At 33.6% G+C, this 23,479-nt stretch overlaps 1 protein-coding gene across 1 annotated transcript in view; it reads right to left on the minus strand.

The window, feature by feature from the left end:
- Positions 1-18,493, minus strand: part of LOC123681322 (ATP-binding cassette sub-family G member 8) — a 32,086-nt gene extending 13,593 nt beyond the window's left edge. The window contains exons 1-4 of the mRNA XM_045619659.1: positions 18,058-18,493; positions 6,724-6,892; positions 6,351-6,482; positions 3,884-4,018 (exon numbers count right to left, since the gene is read on the minus strand). Of these exons, the coding sequence (XP_045475615.1) occupies positions 3,884-4,018; positions 6,351-6,482; positions 6,724-6,866 (410 nt within the window). The 5' untranslated portion in view covers positions 6,867-6,892; positions 18,058-18,493. The remainder of the gene's footprint in view (positions 1-3,883; positions 4,019-6,350; positions 6,483-6,723; positions 6,893-18,057) is intronic.
- Between the last annotated feature and the right edge of the window lie 4,986 nt (positions 18,494-23,479).

Raw genomic sequence — 23,479 nt, forward strand, 5'->3', positions numbered from 1 at the left:
ACAATTTATTCAGAATTAGACCCCTTTTGACAGAATTGAATACAAGATGTTCTTCAGTGCCAATGGAAAACAAGCTTTCCATCGATGAGCAAATATGCGCAACAAAATCAAAGCACCATTTGAAACAGTATATTCCTATGAAACCCCACAAATGGGGTTTCAAACTATTCATGTTGTGTGATACATCAGGATTCACCTACAATTTTGAAATATACAACGGATCCACAAATACTTTCACAAAAGTGAAACCAAATGAGAAGGATTTAGGAGCCAGTGCTAATGTTGTTGTTCGACTTTCAAGAGTGATTCCGAGAAATGAGAATTTCCAGCTTTATTGCGACAATTACTATACCTCAATACCGCTGTTCTCGTATATGGCAAAAGATGGAATATTTATGCTGGGCACAATACGCCGCAACAGGATTTTGAACTCTAAACTTACTAATGAAAAAGAATTTACAAAAAAATCAAGGGGAACATCTGAAGAATACGTAGGCAATTTCGAAGGTATAGACCTGAGTACTGTTGCTTGGAAAGACAACAAGGTGGTAACAATGCTTTCATCTTGCTTTGGAGAGCTTCCGTTTCACGATGCTAAACGCTTTGACAGAAAAAATAAACAAGTAATTACAATCCCTTGTCCTAACGTAATCATCGAATACAACAAGCACATGGGTGGTGTTGACATGCTTGATAGCCATATAGGCCGCTATAAAATTCCTATTAGATCAAGGAAATGGTACCTCAGAATATTTTTTCATTTACTGGACATCGTTACTATCAACGCTTGGCTCTTATTCAAGCGGTCCAAAAAGGAAAAAAATATCGAAGATGATATGACCCAGTGGCAATTTCGTCTCCATCTTGCAGAAACGTTATGTTTGTTTCAATCGGCAAATGACAAAAAACGAGGAAGGCCTTCAACTAGTGAGGTGGAACTGGGTATAAACGCTAAAAGACACAAAGGACCAGCGGTACATGCACCCCCGAAAAACGTTCGAATGGATAACGTTGGTCACTGGACAAAATATGATACGGCAAGACAGAGATGTAAAATGCCCCTCTGCAAAGGAATAACGCATTTTAAATGTGAAAAGTGTGGTGTCCATCTTTGTTTGACAAAAGACAAAAACTGTTTTTATAATTTCCATATTCAATAAAAAATTATAATTCAGTTCTTTTTGTTCATAGTGTTGCAGATTAGCAACATACATTTTTTTTGTTATAATTCATTGCATATAAGAAAAGAGTTCATAATGTCGTTTACTAAGCCTAAATAAATATTCAAACCTATCAAAATATTTTTATTCCTAATTTTTCTTAATTCATGAAATGAAGGGTTAATTTTGAACATACCTGTATTGTCCATAGTATACGGTAGGTATTATTATCACTCAACTATTTTTTAAATTTTTTAACCCCTTCAACTACAAGGCCCTTCACGAGTCAACTGATTCCACAAAACACGTGGACACATAAACCCACAACACCATAAAAAACCTAACCGTAAACGACATCGGTATTGCGCACGTGCTTAATAGGAGTGCTACAAATATGCAACAGCATGAACTCAAGCTTTAACGCATATCGTCTGTAATAGCAGACGCTCTAAATATGTGTGTTGCAAATTTGCAACAGAATGAAATGAAGGGTTAATAAAAATGTTTCTTTGTTTGTTATATCTTTGGGGGTTATTTTAGCAAAATAATATCTATGTTGCTAATATGCAACATCATGAACTGTGGATAAAATTATTTATTTTCTTTGCAGAAGGTTCACGTCTTAGAAATAGACCAAATAAACTTCTATCTGATGCAGAACTGGAAGAGATTGCTGCACATTTGTGGGACGATAGTGAAGATGAGTTTGACTTTTCGGATACGGATAGTTTAGCTGATCCGGAATATTTTCCAGAAGAAATTGAAGATGGTGAAAATAATGAGTTGAACACCGATTTGCCGATCAATGATGATGATAATGACGGTAGAAATGAAGTTGGTGATTTGATAGAAAATGAGATGCTACCAAACGAAAATACATGCGACAATCCGGAGGCTCCAATATGTCAAAAGAACATTCGAGAAAAAATAACATGGCGAAAAAAACATTTAGCAATGAATGAAGATGCCTTAAACTTTTTAGGCAATTCTAGTCTCCCCAATAATATTCTGGAACTTGAGACCCCTTACGATTTTTTCAAGTACCTGTTCACTGATTCATTGCTCCAGACAATTGTTGACCAAACCAATTTGTACAGTGTTCAGAAGAACCCAAATAAGCCGGCGAACATATCGATGGGTGATATTCAAAAATTTTTCGGTATTGCATTATATATGTCGGTTATCAAGCTTCCCAGGACACGTTGTTATTGGAGACCAGATATTGGAAATGCAACAATTCGCAAATGTATGACAATAAATGAATTTGAGACTCTCAAAAGTGTTATACATTTCAATAACAACGAAAATCTCTTGCCTAGAGAACATCCCGATTACGACAATTTATTCAGAATTAGACCCCTTTTGACAGAATTGAATACAAGATGTTCTTCAGTGCCAATGGAAAACAAGCTTTCCATCGATGAGCAAATATGCGCAACAAAATCAAAGCACCATTTGAAACAGTATATTCCTATGAAACCCCACAAATGGGGTTTCAAACTATTCATGTTGTGTGATACATCAGGATTCACCTACAATTTTGAAATATACAACGGATCCACAAATACTTTCACAAAAGTGAAACCAAATGAGAAGGATTTAGGAGCCAGTGCTAATGTTGTTGTTCGACTTTCAAGAGTGATTCCGAGAAATGAGAATTTCCAGCTTTATTGCGACAATTACTATACCTCAATACCGCTGTTCTCGTATATGGCAAAAGATGGAATATTTATGCTGGGCACAATACGCCGCAACAGGATTTTGAACTCTAAACTTACTAATGAAAAAGAATTTACAAAAAAATCAAGGGGAACATCTGAAGAATACGTAGGCAATTTCGAAGGTATAGACCTGAGTACTGTTGCTTGGAAAGACAACAAGGTGGTAACAATGCTTTCATCTTGCTTTGGAGAGCTTCCGTTTCACGATGCTAAACGCTTTGACAGAAAAAATAAACAAGTAATTACAATCCCTTGTCCTAACGTAATCATCGAATACAACAAGCACATGGGTGGTGTTGACATGCTTGATAGCCATATAGGCCGCTATAAAATTCCTATTAGATCAAGGAAATGGTACCTCAGAATATTTTTTCATTTACTGGACATCGTTACTATCAACGCTTGGCTCTTATTCAAGCGGTCCAAAAAGGAAAAAAATATCGAAGATGATATGACCCAGTGGCAATTTCGTCTCCATCTTGCAGAAACGTTATGTTTGTTTCAATCGGCAAATGACAAAAAACGAGGAAGGCCTTCAACTAGTGAGGTGGAACTGGGTATAAACGCTAAAAGACACAAAGGACCAGCGGTACATGCACCCCCGAAAAACGTTCGAATGGATAACGTTGGTCACTGGACAAAATATGATACGGCAAGACAGAGATGTAAAATGCCCCTCTGCAAAGGAATAACGCATTTTAAATGTGAAAAGTGTGGTGTCCATCTTTGTTTGACAAAAGACAAAAACTGTTTTTATAATTTCCATATTCAATAAAAAATTATAATTCAGTTCTTTTTGTTCATAGTGTTGCAGATTAGCAACATACATTTTTTTTGTTATAATTCATTGCATATAAGAAAAGAGTTCATAATGTCGTTTACTAAGCCTAAATAAATATTCAAACCTATCAAAATATTTTTATTCCTAATTTTTCTTAATTCATGAAATGAAGGGTTAATAGGTGAAACAAAAGAACAATATCCGATTCAAATTCAACTTACTTCTCTCTCGGTCTTGTTGATGAATTCCTAATGAAATGCTGAGGTGTGCCTGAACGATTTGGGTCATGGTTTGGCGGAAACACTCTAGGTAGTCCAAATTTCAAGTACGTGTACATGTTGGACCCCAACGCAGATCTGAAAATAGAATTTTTCGTCTATTCAGCAAAAAATTTTTTTTTCCAACCATAAAAAAATGTTGACATTTTTGTACTATTTTCAGGTACAAAAGCCATCAATTCCCTTACCGGACAAAAATTTGCTTGTTGCTTAGCAACACTTTTAATCCTAGGATTAAAAACGCTACTTTTAATCCTAGGACTAACAGTAATTGAATTTGAGCTCTCTAATTGAAATTTGAAAAAAAAAAAAACATTGTCTCTTACAATCTAAAAAAACAAACTAATTGCTAATCAATAGATAAATAATAATAATAATTGCCATCAATAGGTGTTTAAATTTATTACCAAATTATTAACGATTTTTGAATAAAACTAAATTTATTCTAATTTTGACTTGGTTGGAGAAAAAATAAAATAGTATATCATAAGGACTAAAAGTGCCTATTTTTAATCGTAATTTTGCGTTTTCTCGGCTGCGCTACGCTCCGCCTCGCAATTGCAAATATTGCTCGTGAAAAAAATATGCACTTTTAGTCCCCATAATATAATATACTATATCTTGATGTATTAGCATGAATTAGTTTAATGATTAATCTAAATTATCTTGATAATTGTTTTGACACACTTTATTTTCGAATATTAATAACTAGTTTAAATTATTCCTTGGGAATAAAAAATTTCTTAATATTCATCGATGAAAAATTCTATTAGTAATACTTTGTCTATTTATGTTAATTTCTGCAATCTGGTATACGGGTATATTCTCGAATGTCATAAAAACAAGTTCTGCATGATAAACAGATGTATTTTTAAACTACCTTCATCCATGTAGCTCCCAAATCGTATCTATGAATTTTAAATGGATTAGGTGAACGTAATATATTCAAAGTTTTCTATCCATAATGGAGGTAATAAAATATCAAATACTTCATGTACGTACGTAAAGAAAGATCTGCTGCTTTAATGAATATTGAACTGGAGGAATTGAACCTAAGAATATTCAATTGAAAATCTCATTTTCAGAAAATTCTAAAACTCATCTAACTATCAAGGCTAACGCTTTGTTGTAAAAATATTCTTTTCAGTGTAATTATAAGGTTGAAGGTATGTTTTTAATTTCATGATTGAATTGAATTTGTGAAAAATAGATTGATAGATATGCTACAACAATCAGTGGAGCTGATAAAACAAATTGCGTTCGATAACGATCGCGTGTGATTGTTTTAGTCGGTTTGAACAACTCATAATACGCTACGCCAAGCTGGTCCCACCAAATTCTAAGCATGACCTTGGAACAGTGAATATTCGTTTTGGCCGTCGAAGTGGAAGCATAGCCGGCGTATCCACATTATTTTCTGCGCTTGGGAATATCGTTATGAACACATTTTTCGTCTCCAGTCGCAATGCGATGCAGAAATTCCTTCTGTCTTTGTGAACAGCTGCTTGCAAAGATGTTCACAAGCAAACAAACGCCGTTCAACATCTCTCTGTACAACTCATACGCCACCCAATTTCCTTGTTTTTGAATCATTCCCATGACTTTCAGGTGTTTTGAAATGGCTTGTTGCGTCACTTCCAATGATCCTGCCAATTCTTGTTGCGTTTGACAAGAGTCTTGATCGAGTAATGCCTCCAATTCTGCATCTTCGAAAACCTTCTCTCTTCCATTGCCATGCTGGTCTTCGACGTAAAAATCATCTTCTTGGAGCGTTGAAACATCTCTCGGCAAGTTTTTTCACTAATAGTGGCCTCATCATAGATATTTGAGAGTTCTCGATGTGCTTCAGCCGCAGATTTATTCATATTAAAGCAGAAAAATTGAAACCTGCCGCAAATGACGATATTTTGTCTCGTTATCTGACATGTTTAATTGAGAATAACTTTTTGATGCAGACACAAATCGACTAATATTTCGATGGCGTTATGTTCACAAATAGCTAAGCTTATTGTATGACATCTACGATCTGTTTATTTCGACTTCCACTTACCGTTACAGCCATCTATTACAAAACGGCGGAACCAAAGTTGTACACCTAATAAATTTGAAGTTTTGTTATTAAAATTAATGTACACAAATAGCTATCTACTATCAAAATTCATTCGTTCGATATAAATATTTTCATCGCTTTCATTCTTCAAGAATAATGATATAATTGTTATTAAGAACTGGTTATTCAGTTTCGATTGTAACGTTTTGTAATACTTTCTGTATATGATATTTTCATTCGATTTATAACCCATGAAGCGATCGTTAGTTTTTATGAGTGTATTACGTAAAAACTAATCTGCTCTGAATTTTAAACCGAATGGATTAGAATTTATATTTGTTCGTTAATTTTTCTACTCACTTCGGTCCATATCTAGGATGAGAAAGAATGGATTGCACTGTTGTGTCCCTCAACTGAAAATTTCCATAAGGCAGTGGACTCTTGTCTTGTGATCCCAAAGCATTATCGGTAAAATCAGAATTCAGGTTTTGCCTGTAACATATCGCATTTGATTCGATGGCAAAATTAACATATTATGAACTTTTCCTGAAGAAATTTGAAATTTGCAATTCAATGAATCTTTTCGATATCTTAACGGCTTTCAGATATGTTACGAATTGAATTCAGACCAACTGGTAGAATATTAGTTCACAATTATTTAAATCTTCTTTTTATCGAAGAACACTAAATTATTTGAAAAATGTCTTGTTATATTCTTTGTATTTTTACTTACCGATATATGGACCATGCATGAAGATCTTCACTTGTTGTACCCGAGAAGGCTCTGGATTCTGGATTTGAAGGAACAGAGTATTTTCTCTGCATTTCAAACGTCATGGATCCATCGCATTGTGAAGGTGTTCTACTTCGTACCATCGTTGCTTGATAACCCTATCCCAAAGCTGAAATGAAATGATATTCTGCTTGAAAACAATTATTATATGATATAATCTGAGAGAACATGATTTTTTTTAACAGAGATGAAGAGAGTATTTCAGCGAATAACGAAAGCTGTAATATTGAAAATATTCCGTGGAAAATGCCGGGACATCCAATTTCTCTGTTTGACCGGGCAAGAATAGTAGCCCTACATCAAGAAGCTTTGTCAAACCACCAGATTGCGCAACGTTTGAATAGTCCACGGACTTCAGTAGGGCGCATAGTGGCCCTTTTCCTGAAAACCGGCAGCGTTACCCTGAGATCGACCCAGAGTAACATCTGCGAGGGAAGACCATTATATCGCAAATTTTACTCGAAGGAATCCAACGGTGTCTGTACCAGCCCTCAGAAGTCATTTTTAGGACCTATAGACGGGTAGTCTCAACGAGTACCATAAGGAGCAGTTGCATTCCTCAAATTTAAGGGCAAGAAGACCTTTAAGAGTTCCTCGGCTATCACCTGGACATAGAGCTACCCGACGTCTATGGGCAGAACACCACTAAGACTGGCTTTTACGAGTCACTATTCGGTTGACAAAGTGATAGTCGACGAGAAAGAGTTTGGAGAGGTCCAGAAAGATTAGTCCTTTCAAGACGGATCAATAATGTCCTGAGAGGTCTAATGTAGGTCGGTAATGTACTCCTCTTATTATCGTTGAACGGACAATGACTGGTGCCATCTACGTAGAAAACATCATTGAACCAATCATTGTGCCTCTGCGCCACGAATTTTGAGATAACTTCATTCATAAGGATGATAACGACCCACCACACTGCACACGAAGGGTTTGAAATATTCTACAAGAGAACAATACCCAAAGAATGAAGAGGCCAGCAAACTCACCAAACATGAATCTTATTGAGCACGTAACTTGAGTTGAGTAACTTAGGGAGAGCAATATCCAATCGCCAAAACCCACCTTCAACTTTTCAGGAATTGAGTTTAGCTCTTCAGAAAAAATGAAACGATATGACTGAAAATTTCACTAATGATTTGATTCGTGGGATGCCTAGGCGTATTGGGCAGTTGATTCAAAAAAGAAGTTGTAATACGGGCTATTGAATTTGGATTGGTTGTGGAATAACTATAATTAATCAAAAATAAATAATCAATAAATTCAGATTTTTTCTCAGTTTTCCTTTTTTGTCTCATCCTGCATAAAACGAAGAGTCATAAACAAATATTTTCTATCAAATATATTGCAGTTAAAATAAAGGAAAATATCCATCTCATATCCAGAACATAGATTGTTTATTTCTTGAGATATTGATGCTGAAGATAAATCTCTGAACGTTGTCGAGATCTCATTATGATTCAAAGTTAATCTGAAAGAATATATTCGTAATTATAGCATTTATAATTGCTCTTTTATCTTTCAGCTTTGCGTCAATAATTGCACTCACCGATTGAGTTGAATCTTCCCAATTCAACGACCACTCAAATACAGAACTTATATAATAACGTAACGGAAAAGTTCAATAAACTACTTGCAGAAAATCACAGACCGAAGAGAATAATAATGAATTAATTAATGCATACGATTAAAAGGCATGCTATTCCAGTAGTTGGATTGCATTGAAGGAGCAATTTCAATGTCAGTGCGAGGAATTCGAAGATTTGTTTCTTTGGTATAATAGAATAAAAGAGTTTAGGGATTGGACAATTAAATTTTATATTTTCGATATATATTGAAGAAAATCATGAATAATTTGTATTCAAATATTTTTATTTTTCAGGATGTTTTCGTGAGTAATTCAAAGTAACGAACAAACGAATGTGGGTTGTGGTCCTTATACTGTGACTAGTAGTTTACGGCCAATTACAATTCAGGGAAATAAAAGAACGGGGTAAAAACACTCATTCAATTTATTTCCAACCCACTAAAAATGTGTGAAGAAGATGATAATTTGTCTAATCGATTCTTAGGGTCGCTAGTCACTTGGGTCGTTGCAGGTACTTCTTCGTCAGTCTCGGGAACAGATGTGAAAATCTTTAATCTTCTCGTTGTCGGTGCGAGTGTTGAACATATGTTGTAGTTGTAGACTGGTCTGAACTCAATTGAATTATTCGCCCTGAAATGCCGAGTTTTATGGGCATTCGGAGTGTTTTCCATTCGACCGTTAGCAAAGCCTTTCTACGGATCCCTTAGGGGTGTGGCTTTGATAATCCTATGTATATTTTCTTTTGAGATAGAGCAATACAAAAAATTATCAACTTCAAACAACAAAGCATGTGTAGATCTAATCTTAGTATTAGCAGAAGAAATGTAGATGGGGCATCATACATATATATATATATATATATATATATATATATATATATATTGTTCATTGTTTATATATATATATATGTATATATATATTCTTTTGAGAAAGAGCAATACAAAATATTAATTTCAAACAATCAAGCATATGTGTCGATGAATCTCAGTATTAGCAGAGGAAATGTAACGGGGCATCATACATTTCAACGTATGATACAAGAGAACAGATAAAAACCTCAGCAAAAACTCTGTCTCCCCGTATCGGTGTAGTGACTGGTTTGTGTAAACGTTTACAGAATAAGCTGACATAATTTATATTGAAGGACTTCCTCTTCAACCAAAACAAAATTTCCTTTATCCTCTCTTTTCGGTTGACGACTCTATAATTTCCAATTGGATCCTAAAACAAAAAGAAAAGAAGCAGAAAGGAGTACTAAATATTAGTTTTCATTATATCGATTTGAAGCTAACTACCCATTCTAAAAAATAATCTGAAACTGAATGGATAGCTTGGAAACCATCATGAAATTTATAAATCGGACAATCATTCACCAAGTGGTCAATGGTCTCTTCTACACCACACTCACATAGTGGGCTATCAATAGAACGCCATTTGAAGAGGGTACTATTACAACGACCATGACCAGTTCTAAGTCTATTCAAAATACACCAAATTTTCCTAGGAAGATTGAAACCTAGAACTTTTTCTGAGGGATCAACAATAAGACTTCTGTTGAAAACGTTAGAAGAAGTCCATCCCGAACGCCAAATTTTCTTGTCGCTTTCATTGAATTCAAGGAAGGTGTTAGTCCATAAAGGTTTGCGTGATTTCAATCTAGCAGTTCTAGAATCTGGGAAATAGGATAAAATAGGAAATGAGTTCGGATAGAAATGAAATTTATCCCAAGATTTCTTGACTGCAACCTGTCTACGAATATGAGGTGGAACTATATGTGATAGCACCGGTAACCAAACTAGATCTAATAGTCCCACTAATAATTCTCATAGAAACATTAAGCTGTGCATACATTTCAACGTATGATACAAGAGATAATACACAGATGAAAAACTCAGAAAAACTATGTATCTGCTTATAGATGCAGTGACTGGTTTGTGTATTTGTTTACAGAATAAGCTGGCCTATATATATTAAAGGACTCCCTCTTTATCCAAACAAAATCTCTTCTATCCTTTCTCTTTACCAACGGTTGCCGACTTTATAATTAAATCTGAAAAACAAAAAAAAAGAACCAGAAAAGAGTGATAAATGTTAGTTTCCATTATATCTATTTGAAGTTAGCGACCCATTCTAAAGAAGAAACTGAATGGATATCATGGAAACCACCATGATTTTTATGAATTGGACAACTATTCACCAAGTGGTCAATGGTTTCTTCTACACCACACTCACATAGTCGACTTTCAATCAATAGAATGTCATTTGAAGACCATGCCAAGACCATGACCTGTCTCAAGTGGATTCAAAATACACCAAATTTTCCTAGGAAGATTGAAACCTAGAACTTTCTCTGAAGGATCAACGATTAAACTTTTGTTGAAGACATTTCAAGAACACTAAATTTCCTTGTCACTTTCATCAGATTGAAGGAAGGTATTAATCCATGAAGGTTTGCGTGACTTTAATCTGGCAGTTCTAGTATCTGGGAGGTAGGATACAATTGGAAATAAGTTCGGGTAGAAATGAAATTTTTCCCAAGATTTCTCTACTGAAACCTATCTACGAATATGAGGCGGAAGTATATGTAATAGCACTGGTAACCAATGTGAAGGTGTAGATCTAATAATTTCACTGACTATTTCCCTCGTCGTAATTTGTACCAATCAGAAACGCGCAATTTTGAATTACAAATGGTTTCTAGGTGGAAAAACTGTTTGGCAGGACCTGTCAGCAGTTTATTCGCGTTTACCCGCGGCAAAACTTGACAGTTGTTGTCACCAAAAATTACAATACCTTTGAAAACAAACGTAATTATAATCTCCAAGGACACCAGAAAACGACGCTCAATAATTTTTTCTGATTTTATTGTCAAGTGCTAGTTAGTCAGCTTATATCGTGAAAATGAGTCGCTTTGGAAGCGATTCTTTGTCTAATATTGATCTGGCGATTGAGAAAAGTATACCGTATAATACCCTCAGAACTCATACTTCAATATGGAAACAGTTCATGACATTCTGCAAAGCAAAGAACTATGAGCTTATGGAAAACACAACTTTAGAACAACTAAACCTAATTCTGAAAGATTGGGCGTGGAATATGAAGAAGGAAAACGGTGAAAATTACAAAGAACTAGTTGTGAAGATAATGTGGAACACCGTTGCAAAAAAATGCAATAAATGTATTTTGTGAAGTGGAAAATAATTTTTGACCCATTTAAAGACATTATCTTTAAGTCTAGTAGGGAAGCTCGTAATGCGAAAAGAAGGAATTTGCAGACGTGTGCAAATAAAAGGAAATGCAGCTCTGCTTCATTGAAATTGGAGGAGTATTATGCAATGGTTTCATTATGGGATGAAAACACTCCAGCAGGACTCCAACGGAAATTTTACCATATCGCTTCAGTGGAACTTGCCTGGAGAGGTGGAGAAGCAGTAAACTGCAAAGTTCATTACTTTAAAGAGGAAGTGAATAATTCTGGGATAAAAACAGGTAGAATACACATTTTTTTAAATAACTGATTTTCAAAAATCCAACTTTTTAGAAAGAGTAGAATATAATCATCTCTTCAATAAAACGACACAGGGTGGAGAAAAAAAATGGCCGAAAGGAAATGGCTGGTCCCTAACACGAAGAACCCAACCTTTTGTCCAGTCCGCCCATTTAAAATTCTGATGGTTAAACGTTCATCTAGAATAACAACTGATAGATTATTCTTAACGATTAACCCATCATGGAACAAAGAACTTTCAAGTGGATGGTACAAAAACACTCCAGTGGGAAAAAATGAACTTTCGAAATGGACTAAAGAAGCGGCAGAGAAGGCAGGATTTAATACAAAAGGAATAAAAATAACAAACCACTCTATGCGGTCGACAGCAGTCAGTAACTTAGCTAAAGCAGGGCTAGGTGAACAACAATCAATTAAAATTACTGGCCACAGTTCAGCCAACTCAATTAAACCTTATCTGCAAATGGATAATGAGCACTACTCCAACATCATAAACACCCTTAGAAGTGACGCCTCAGAACCTCCAGCTAAAAAGCAGAAAACAGAAGATCCTACATTCACTCCTCCCGCTTCTCACTCAACAGATTACATTAATGATGTACCTACACCCCACATCTTCAATGAATCAACAAAAGTTTCAAACAATACCCCTACCGTGTACCAAAATTGCAATTTATATTTTAATTGTACCATAAATAATTAAATTTGTAGTATTTTGGATGAAATAAAATTGAGTATATGTTTTTCAGTTTTCAAATTAATACCTATACATAGGTAATGCATGCAGAATAATCTGTTACTCAGGAAATAGTCTTGTCAAAAACCATTCGGGCATCTAATTTTTCCTGTGAAAAAAATCGAAAAAACACATTGCAAAGAAATATTTTTTGACAAAAAGCATTCGTGCAGGTGCAAAAATCCTCGTCTTCGACTCGGATTTTTGTTGCCACCAGCACTCATGCTTCTTGTCAAAATATTACTTAGCAACGTGTTTTTTCGATTCTTTTCGGAAAAATTAGATGCCCTTATGATATTACTTACGATAATTCTCCTAGAAACGTTAAGCTGTGCATCAATGTTATGAACATGAGTACTATTGAACCAAACAGAACAACAGTATTCAGCAGCAGAAAAACCCAAGGCCAAAGCTGTCGTACGAAGAGTCTTGGTAGTACTTTGAGGTTATCAATTGGATCTTAGTTTCTCTTATTTTTTTTAACTGAAATTGACTGATAGTTAGATATCTCAGTTAAGGTACAAAAAGTACTGTGTGTATCTAGCTTAAAAATTTCATGAAAAGGTATGGTGCTGCAACCGTAGCCGTGGCTGCCATTTCGTTGGTATCTTTTTCCAACGTTAATCCTTTCTCTTCACAATGAAATAAACTTCCATTGATTTTCCTTGAAAATACTTTCTATATAGAGTTCTATTATTGCAATTCTACTTGTTACTCGAAGTTTTGCTTATTAATTCAATAACCATACTTTGATAAACAAAGTTTGATATAACTACCAACTAATAGAATCATAAGAGAGAACACATTTCATTCCATAATTCTCAAATCGTGTTGAAGCAACCTACCTAACCTACACGTTTAAAAGGAAATACTTCTTGCGTAATTATAGGTCGATTATAGATTATAACATAGAACATGTAAACGTAGGACTATATTGCTGTAGGCGGTGTTACCAACAAAGGCGATCGATCACCATCCTATATCTGTAGTCACAGGCATGAATAATAGCTACACAAGGTCTAGTCAACAGGAATTCAATTTGAAAAAACCATAATTAGTTATCGATACTTCATTCCATCAGTGTATCTTTCCAGGGAATGTATTAAAATGTATATCAACTCTAATTTCATAACTGCTTAAATGTTCCACTAGTTCAGGTGGCTGCTCGATTCGATTTACATTTTAAATACCTTGTTTTTGTTATTATTGTAATTAACTACTGTTACGCAATTCTGCAGTACATTGGCTTCGATATGATGTTTTGTATATATTGAAATTCTACTTTCTATGAATCGCCAATATATTACCGATGGAAGAGTGAAACTTCGTAATTGATATGAATTCCTCAAAATCTTTCCTGGTAATAAAATAAACACTCCAGTTTATGGGTGAAAGCATAGCCTTAATGAAGGATCAATTATTTTGATCTGCATAAACTGACAATTACACAATATAACGGTTCAATCGTGTCCTCTTCATGTTCAAGCTTTCAGAATGTGCTATAATAGAATACCACAACTGTATTCGATACCTCATTCAATCAACTGTTTGTACTAGTACAAATTGTACATGACTGGAATTAACTCTTTTATTGTTTGACCTGGTAATGTCCAAATCCAGTTAGATACATTCTCAATTCAATTTTCGAGCAATAGAACACGTCTTGTTATATGTATTGGACTATTGGTTTTATGAATAAAGAAATACTGTTAAAACTGACAATGAAATATTTACAAATGAAATTAATTAATTATAGGAAATTTTCTTCCATCATACAATATTTGTGGAATATATTCAATCGTTCCTCAATTGTTTAGATCATTTTCAGATGAACAAGAGATCATCGAAAAAATCGAAAAATTTGAAATTTCAATTGATTTAATTTTATTATAATGAACTATAGAGTAATAAACATAGACAGAAGAAGGAATACGCAATTTTAACATGTCCCCAAAATGGTTGGATTATGTTATCGGATTGTGATATATTTTCAAATCCACAATTTTACTATATCGTTATGAATGTATATTATATTGGATGAAATATATTTATTTGAGTGATTCCCGATTGAATATGCAGAACTGAATATTTGGAATCCGATATTTTTCCTAATTGTCGAATTTATAGTATGCAGAATATTCATTATTTTCTGTATCTACCTGCTGAAATCCAAGGTTTGGCAACTTTTGCTCTCCTAGTGTCATCGGTTGTCGCGCTCGAAGTTTTTTTTCTGAATTTCTGCTATATTTAGGTATTTATTTAGATATATTTTGAGTTGATATGAAATATTGATTCACTATGGGACATAAGAAGTGCGTTATTTGTGGAGAACTCAAGAATGAAGTGAAATATCTTATTACTGATATGTTGTCATTTCCGTGCGCTTCATGTCAAATTTGATAGTTCATGTTGGGGACAAAATTTGCTTACTGAAAATGACATAATATGCTTCCTCTATCTATGTTCATTACTCTGAGTAATGAAAGTATATTAATTTCCTATGAGTAGCGGTATAGTTTCTATGGAAAAACTGTCAAATTTAAAATGGAAGCATAAAAGAAAATTGTAAAATTCTCGCAAAGTTCTGAAAAAACAAAAAAAAAAGGCAGTAGAAAACAAATTATCAGAAGGTAAACTTAGAAAAAGAGTAACAAAGTTCTTTGAAATAGATGTCAGAAAACTGTGTGGAATGTATTATTGAAACTGTGCTGCTCAAATATTATACCAATCTTTCTGAATCTCATCCTCCGAGTTCTTTATGATCCCAATAATTAATGGTAAAAATTTTCACACTGTCTGCATCGAACATCAGCATCTTTTCGAGTAGAAGCATCAGAATTGCCATTTTTATATCAATTAGAATGAAAAATGTTGGTATTTTTCATAATTTGATGAAATTTTGTTGATAATACTTATTAAGTAGATATAAAATTGTTTCTCTTTTTATTATGCTCAAGGGCCATGAAATACATAGATATTTAGGTTATGCACTAGGACATAATGAACTCGATAATGACATTTGTAACAGAAAGGAAATCAAAATAACCAACCGGTATAACAACAATCTTTTCAATACAAAATCCAAAGCAGTGCTAGACGCTAATCATTTCATTTGTTCTGTTTTTTCCTCCTAGTCATAAATAGGTATGCCAAAGTTTACTCCTATTAATCTTATTCTTACTAAATTCTACCACATGTAATTTCCACATATCTACCTTTCAAATTTAATCTACATAACACTCACAAAGTATTAAACATGAAATTATTATGAGATAAGAACAGACTTAACGAAACTATGGTGTTACTGTCCTAGATTTGGTATCATTACATCGATAAAGATATGAAGAATTCGCATACTTACATATATCATGTATCGATAAAATCAATCGACCAAATATTGCGCCTACACATAACCGTGAATCATTCCTTCAGAAGAATTTTTAAAGAATTCCAAGCACACCTTGGACGAATTATTGTTTTACCTTGAAGTTAATAGGAGAATGAACAAAAGAGAAGAAATAATGAAAACTATTAAAATCAGGATATTACAATAACCTGGATATGTAACAATGCTGCAACCGATGTTGCAACAACTGGACAAAGGAAGTGTAAATTATTGATGGATTGAGTTATTTAGAATGTTCTATGTATCCGTCGACAATATGAAATTTATTGACTTCATGGAACAATAATGTCAGTTTTTACTCATTTATGTTTTTGAGCGATCATTCTCGAAATAGATCATGTGGATGTATGTCCTCGATAACTTCACGAATTCCATCTTCAAGGTCTTGAATTGATCTAAAGGTGTTAAATCACAAGATCTCGGTGGCCAATTGTGATTCCTGATTGACATAGAATCGACAAACCTGGGTTTTCGTCAACACTACAGGCTACAGGAGCAATATTCTCAGTTTTTCTTGAGCGATACACACGGTTCCAATTCTTCAAATCACTAACTTGTCCCGATAGTTCAAAATTTTCCCTTCAGTTTCCTTATTGCGGACCTAGAAGATGCTCCACGAGGACCCAAATCTGCTTTAGTTTTGCAAACTCTGTTTCCCTAATTTATTATATCTTGTAATGTTCTTTCTTATCATCGTAATCTTTGTTTCTTGTGTTCTTTTAATCCAGATATTAAAACACGCATGTTTCATCTTGATTCGTAGCATTACGTTCTTATATTTTCAATAATAGGAAAATCTGCCAACTCCGATTCAAAATCCTTGAATTATTTTGAAATTGAGTTCTTCTTGATCCACTACCCTTTTGAAATCATCAGTCATTAACTGACAAATAAACTTGTTAACGAAAATTCAAAGAAACATTATTTTGATGTAAAATTCACTTCGACATTGTTATAATAGAAGTAATGATGCATGTATTACGGAAAATAGTATATCATATAAGTTTATAAGAGCTTTTAAAGAATTTTCACTGTAGGGGGAACTTTATTGCATGTCTTTTTCTGTAGGATTACACTTGTATCATAATATAATATTCTTTGCTAGTCTTTTCTTGATTTCTGAGTTTCCAAATATTTGAATCATTTTGAATAATGAGATACACAAGGTACTTGATCTATTTACTATCATGTTATCATTCACTATTCTACCAATTTTAGTCTAGATTTCAGATAAACTTTATTTGCATCAGAAAGACCACGTGTCATTTCGTAAGGTGCAATATGCTTGGCAATAGGTCTTCATCTTGTACCTACCCATAACTTGTTTCTGACATTTAACAAACAATATTATTATGCCAATTTCAACAGATATAAGGCTCTCAGTTAATAGATATTCTAGAACGTGATTTCTGGAGCACATATGCGCAGGGATGCATTACAAAGTATTCTTCAGCCGATCTTGATAAAATGAATTGCAACATGCAGAAATCATGGAATTCAAGCCATCATGTTATTTGCTTCATGTGCAATAATAATTGTAGACCAATAATTTTTAGAAAACATAAATGAATTTCTTCTTCTTTGAGGTTTAGTATATAGAAAGCTCATCGAAATCTGAATCACAATATGCTAATTCAAAGAAAGAAAATAAAAACCGGTAAAATTTAGCCTTAAAAAAGAAACCCAGTTTCGAGTGATAAGCTTCCCAGAATCAAATTAAAATAACAATAGCTGGTTCATTAAAATTCGGAAACAAACCAAACAACTTGCTTTATCACCAGTTGTACCGGTAGCATGTTAATTCCAGTATGTGGGACAAAACAAGATATTGTCTTTTTATAATTGAAACAGTTGTTTTATTATACTTTCGACACAAATTTCCAATGATATCGCTGAATGAACAGTTACAGGTCTCAAAGTGCCAGATGACATGCTTCGCACCGAAAATTAGACCAACAAGAATTCACAACATGAAGAGATCATGGAAGGTCAAACTTTCAGCGTCTTATCTTAATGCAAAAGTCTTAAGTACTCACCTAAATTCGATCTAAACGCCAGAAAAAGACCTTGTTACGCCTCAGAACCATCGCAGTCCACTAGAACCTTGACTCCTTTCATGGCTGTCAAAAGACTATTGTCTCACGCAATTTTGACACTTTCTGCAACGACTGGATACTTCCAAGAGCACAAACTATTGGCGATTAAGACGACGCGTAGAATCAAGTGATCAGTAGATTAGTCACCAATTTCACAACAACGTAGTGAGTCACTTTAACGTCTGTAGAACGAGAAGAATGCCAAACAGTTACTGAATATCGCGAGTTAACAACAATCACGAAATGTTATTACAAGAACCAAACAACGGAATCTCGTGCGTTTTCTATGATCACAGGTCACCGAATCGGTTCGAACGCAGTCTCGGGCGACGCTCTGTGTACTGAATTCACCTGTTGACTGGTGGCTTGGCGGAAAGTGATTTTGATGTTTTTCACGGTGGTAGAGGCGAGTTGTGGTACCGCAGAAGGATGGCTATTGCGATGAGCGATCAACAGACTGCTACTTGCCGATTTCCAATCTTTATTTTTGTTCCGTATGGCTGGTGGTCTTCGTTCTGGTTCATGCACGTATGGTTTTCGTGAAGATCGTAGGGAATCTGGTCGAGGAACCTGGATTTGCGTGGTTTGCGATGTAAATTGTTTCGCGGGGATAATAGATAGATAATTATTACGAAATCTGCTCAGAAATTGGAAGGAGTTTTTTTAAGAAAGGCCGATTGTCCAAGCGATTATTTTTCGAATCCTCCAGGTGTACCAGGATCGCTACAGGCCCCTTAATATTGGGGCATCATCTCCCATAGATTCATAGTTATTTTAGTCCATTAGAAAAAGAAGTCACAACAAAACAAAGTAAATAAGACAACTTCTTGACATGAGTCTACACTTATCGAAAACCGTTAGAAATACAAATACAGATATTTAGGGATTAGTGTGTTGGTGTTAACAGATCTAAAATATCTCCAATGGTTCCCGAGATATCTCGAATAAACTTAAAATCTAGATTTTCTTTTTTTTCTGTATAACTCATTTGTTCCTGGAGATAACTTCACGAAATTTGGTTTGTGGCCATTATCTAATATAGGAATTCTTATGATGTCTTCAGTTTTTTTCTGTTTTCCATTGTTTCAGAGACGCGATAGTCAATTTTTTTTATGCCACTTTATTAGTTCTCTTCATGAGATGATAATGAAAAAAATTAAGAATTCAACAATGTATCACACTTAGCCAAAATATCGGTCTAGTCACACAAATTTGAACTTTTTTTTTATTTTTTGTTTAAATAGTAGACTGGTGCCAGAATTTTCAAATAACTTGTTACTTTGTTCAGTTGATCTGTGAAATCATCACTTAATTTCTGTAAAAACCTGAATTCTGTTTGATAAGTAACGTTCTATTAATTACATAATCATGCTGATACAAACACTCTACATAGCTTACAACTGGCAATGTCTGTAGAAAATAATTGCATAATTAAAAAAAATCAAGTGATGGTTTCACAAAACAAGCCTACCACTTAAACAAAAAAATAAAAAGTTCAAATTTGCGTAGCTAGACTCGATAGTTTTGTAGAGTGTAAGTAGTAGGCTGGAGCCAAAATTCTCAAATAACTTTGTCGACACACATGTCACATTATCAATCTGAATATAAAAAAACATAATATTAACAATCCTAACAATAGATCTGACTAGACTGGAATTCAGTTCATATATGTATTATGTCAAATAATACTCTGAAGTTTCAAAGTTCAGAAGAATAGTATGTATAATCAAATCCCCTCTTATAAATAAAATTAATAAACGAGCACTCTAAGTTACCTTTTTTTTTAATGGAAGCACTGAATTCAAATGTGAATTTATAAAAAACAAAAATAAATAAAATTTCTACCTATGATTTTATTTCCCAACAGAGTATCACCAAACCTAGAAACGTGAACGGAATATGGTTATATAAAAGCATAAATGCAATAAAAACTGAATATTTTTGGATAGTTTTTGTGATCATTGTCAGTTTCAACATTCTTCATCATGGCATGTCATATCCTCATCTCAATATGCAAATTTCAATTTGTAATTTTTTTGTACTATATGATCCCAAGGAAAAACGTATAAAAATTTTTTTTTTCAGTATTTATGTTAATTTATTAATGAGCAATTTTCTCGATGTTTTTTTCAAATTTAATTATATCTTTCGGTTGATAAAATGATTTTGTTGTTAATGAAATCGTGTTTCTAGACAAACAAATAATTCAAAAGTATGCCATCGAGTCGATATAGAAACTTATCATTCTTTTTTGATGATGTATTCTTTCTGATGCGTCACTGTATAATTTCTTGTAAAAATCACTAGTAAAAAAAAAATAGACTTTCAGCCAACTATTCAAATATAGGTACTACAATATTAGTACCTAAATAATAAAAAGTGCAAAAAATTAAAATTTGAGCAATTTAATAGTAGATATAAATGATCAAACCATATCAGCACAATATCATTAATATTTTCAAGTTTAACTCATTCCTCATTATAAATTCAAACGGAGGTACATTAGTAGGTATTACTTAACTATTATCATAACATTTATCATCAGATTATGCATATAACTTATATGGATGCAATTAAAATAGCTCTACAAACGTGAACGATGTATTAACTAACTTCCATATTTCTTTATGGAAGATTCGCGCAAAATTTGTCCTTCATCACCAAACCAGAAAAAATAGAAATAATTGGATGAGTACCATGTCAACAAGATCGAATTTAGAGGATGATTCAGTCCACATATTCTGCAGTTTTCTTATTAGAAACGCACTTTCTCAATGATATCTTTGGAGACTTCAACGTCCGGTAAAGAATGAAACCTACATAAGTGAAATCAGATCGAGTGTAGTAGCCATGGGAACTTTGATGATTATTTCGGTGAAAATTATTCAAAGAGTAAAATTAGTGACTCAACAATTCCAGAAATCCGCCAAAGATATCGGGGAAATACAAAGCAGGATTTCAATTTGATACGTAAATGAGTTGCTCAATGATGATGAATACCTACCTACTTTCTTGACCTTGACTGAGTGATCTTAAGGGTAACCGTAGATTATTCTCATCACCCAAATAAAACACATTTTTGATTTTTTTCAAGATTCGGCTCAGGTAAAACAGGGTTGAAATTTCGAAAAAAAAGGTAGTTTTTCTTTGTGGCTTCAACATAATGAAATAAACTTCAGTGTGAAGTTTTCTATCACCAAGAGACATATTTTTCAATTATAATTTATTATTTTGGTTTCCTAATTTTAGCCCAGCCGATCCATATAACTGTAAGAAATCAACATAAAGAAAGCAAATGGAGATAATTCAAAGACCGTAATCGAATACTCAATCATTTCAAATAATAATATTTTTCCTTATCGTTCCCTTTTTAAGATATTCAATTCAAAATCAGTAAAAATGAAAAAAAATAATTTTCAATATTGTGTGCAAATCCTTCTGTATAACCTCAATGTGGATTTGGAACTGTGCACCCCCTCCCCTTGAAAAAATCCTGGATCCACCACTGATCTCTTGCCAAACAGGCTGATTTGAAAATTAAGCCTCGATACGGATCGATCATTCTATCATATTCTGAAAAAACTTTTCTTGAATCATCTTCATGTATACAAAGGTGTCCTATAAAGATTTCATACTGAATTCTTTATAATCTTATTATTTGTTGATTCTGCATTAATGATGAATGCTTACTTTGGAGACCCCTGTATAGCAAATTGGCATTATTTTATCATGCAGAATCGCGCAATAAAGTTTGTCGCACTTATTCAATAACACCCTGTATATTTAAAAAAGAAAAATCACTTGCATTGAACACTATTTCAAATACGGGAATAAGTTAATCAATTGCGGTACAATAACAAGTAATTATAAATTTACCCTTGATAATTACCATTTATAAATCAACTAATGTCAAATTTGAAGAGTTATCACTCTTAATATCTAGGCTTCCTTGTACGATCAGAAAAAAATGCAAAAAAAGGAAAATTTGATTCGTAAGTGGAATTTTATATCTACGCTCAGTTCCAATCATAGACTACTTATTTTAAAAAAAAATATCGCCGTTTTTCCAATTTTCGCTTGTAACTCGAAAACAAAAGAAGGTGGTCAAAAATGAATACTTCTCTTGTTAGTTTCTCAGAAAAAGAAAACTAAAATGGGGTATCAGATTTTGTCTATCTCCTCTGATTTAAAAGTTGTAGTGCTAAAACATCGTACATATTCTTAATTTCTATTCTTCTACATTTTGAGGCTGTTTTTTATACCCAACTGACTTTGAACGTCACCTGAGGAAATAATCTAAAGGAGTCAAGTCTGAGTATCGTGCTGGCTATTGAATCGGCCCTCTTCCATTTCTCTTGGAAATGATTTGTGAGACATTTCCCATTTTAAACTTTTTTTTGTTGACATTTTGGAGGTGCCAACCGAAAATGACCAAGTTGTCATCGAATTACCTTCTAAACAAGGTTTCACTCAACAAACCATTTTCTATTTAAGATTTTAATGATTGCTGTCTTCAAGCTCACAGATTGGGTACAAACTGATTGGAACCATAGAGTAATAAACATAGATAGAGGAAGTATACGCAATTTTTATATGTCCCCAACAGAGTTAGGTTACGTTGTCGGATTGTGATATATTTTCAAATCCACAATTTTACTATAGTATTATGAATGTATATTATATTGAATGAAATACATAATAATCTGAGTGATTCTCCATTAAAATGCAAATTTGAATATTTGGAATCAATCCGATATTTTTCCTAATTGTCGAATTTATAGTATGCAGAGTATTTATTATTTTCTGTATCTTCCTGCTGAAATCCAAAAGGTTTGGCAACTATTGCTCTCCTTGTGTCATCGGTTGTTTCACGTCGTTTATAATAATAATAATAAATTTATTTATACATGTTATAACTACAGAAACACATGTACAAATATTTGCCATTAAAATATTATATGGCCTGTCAAAAAAGATGATAAATATATACACAAATATATAGATATACTAACATAAAATGTAAAAGACTTGAACACAGCAATAAATATATAACACTCAATGACAAACAATCAGTTTAAAAATTCGGTCAAGTTATAAATCGTGTTTTCTAAAAGCAAATTCTTCACCTTTCTAATGAACGCAGAAAGATTCGACGTTTTTATATCATTGGGAAGCTTATTGTGAAGTTTTAAGCAGGTATGATTTGGACCTTGTTGCGTTTTCTTTATTCTCGAGTACGGAAGAGCATAATTATTTTTTTCCCGGGTATTGTAGTTATGATAGAAAGAATTTTTTGGGAATTTGTTCCCATTTGTTGTTTGTCGCGATTAAAGTGCGTTTTCTGAATTTCTGATATATTTAG

The sequence above is a fragment of the Harmonia axyridis genome, chromosome 5 (genome assembly GCF_914767665.1).
Source record: "Harmonia axyridis chromosome 5, icHarAxyr1.1, whole genome shotgun sequence".
Lineage (NCBI taxonomy): Eukaryota > Metazoa > Arthropoda > Insecta > Coleoptera > Coccinellidae > Harmonia > Harmonia axyridis.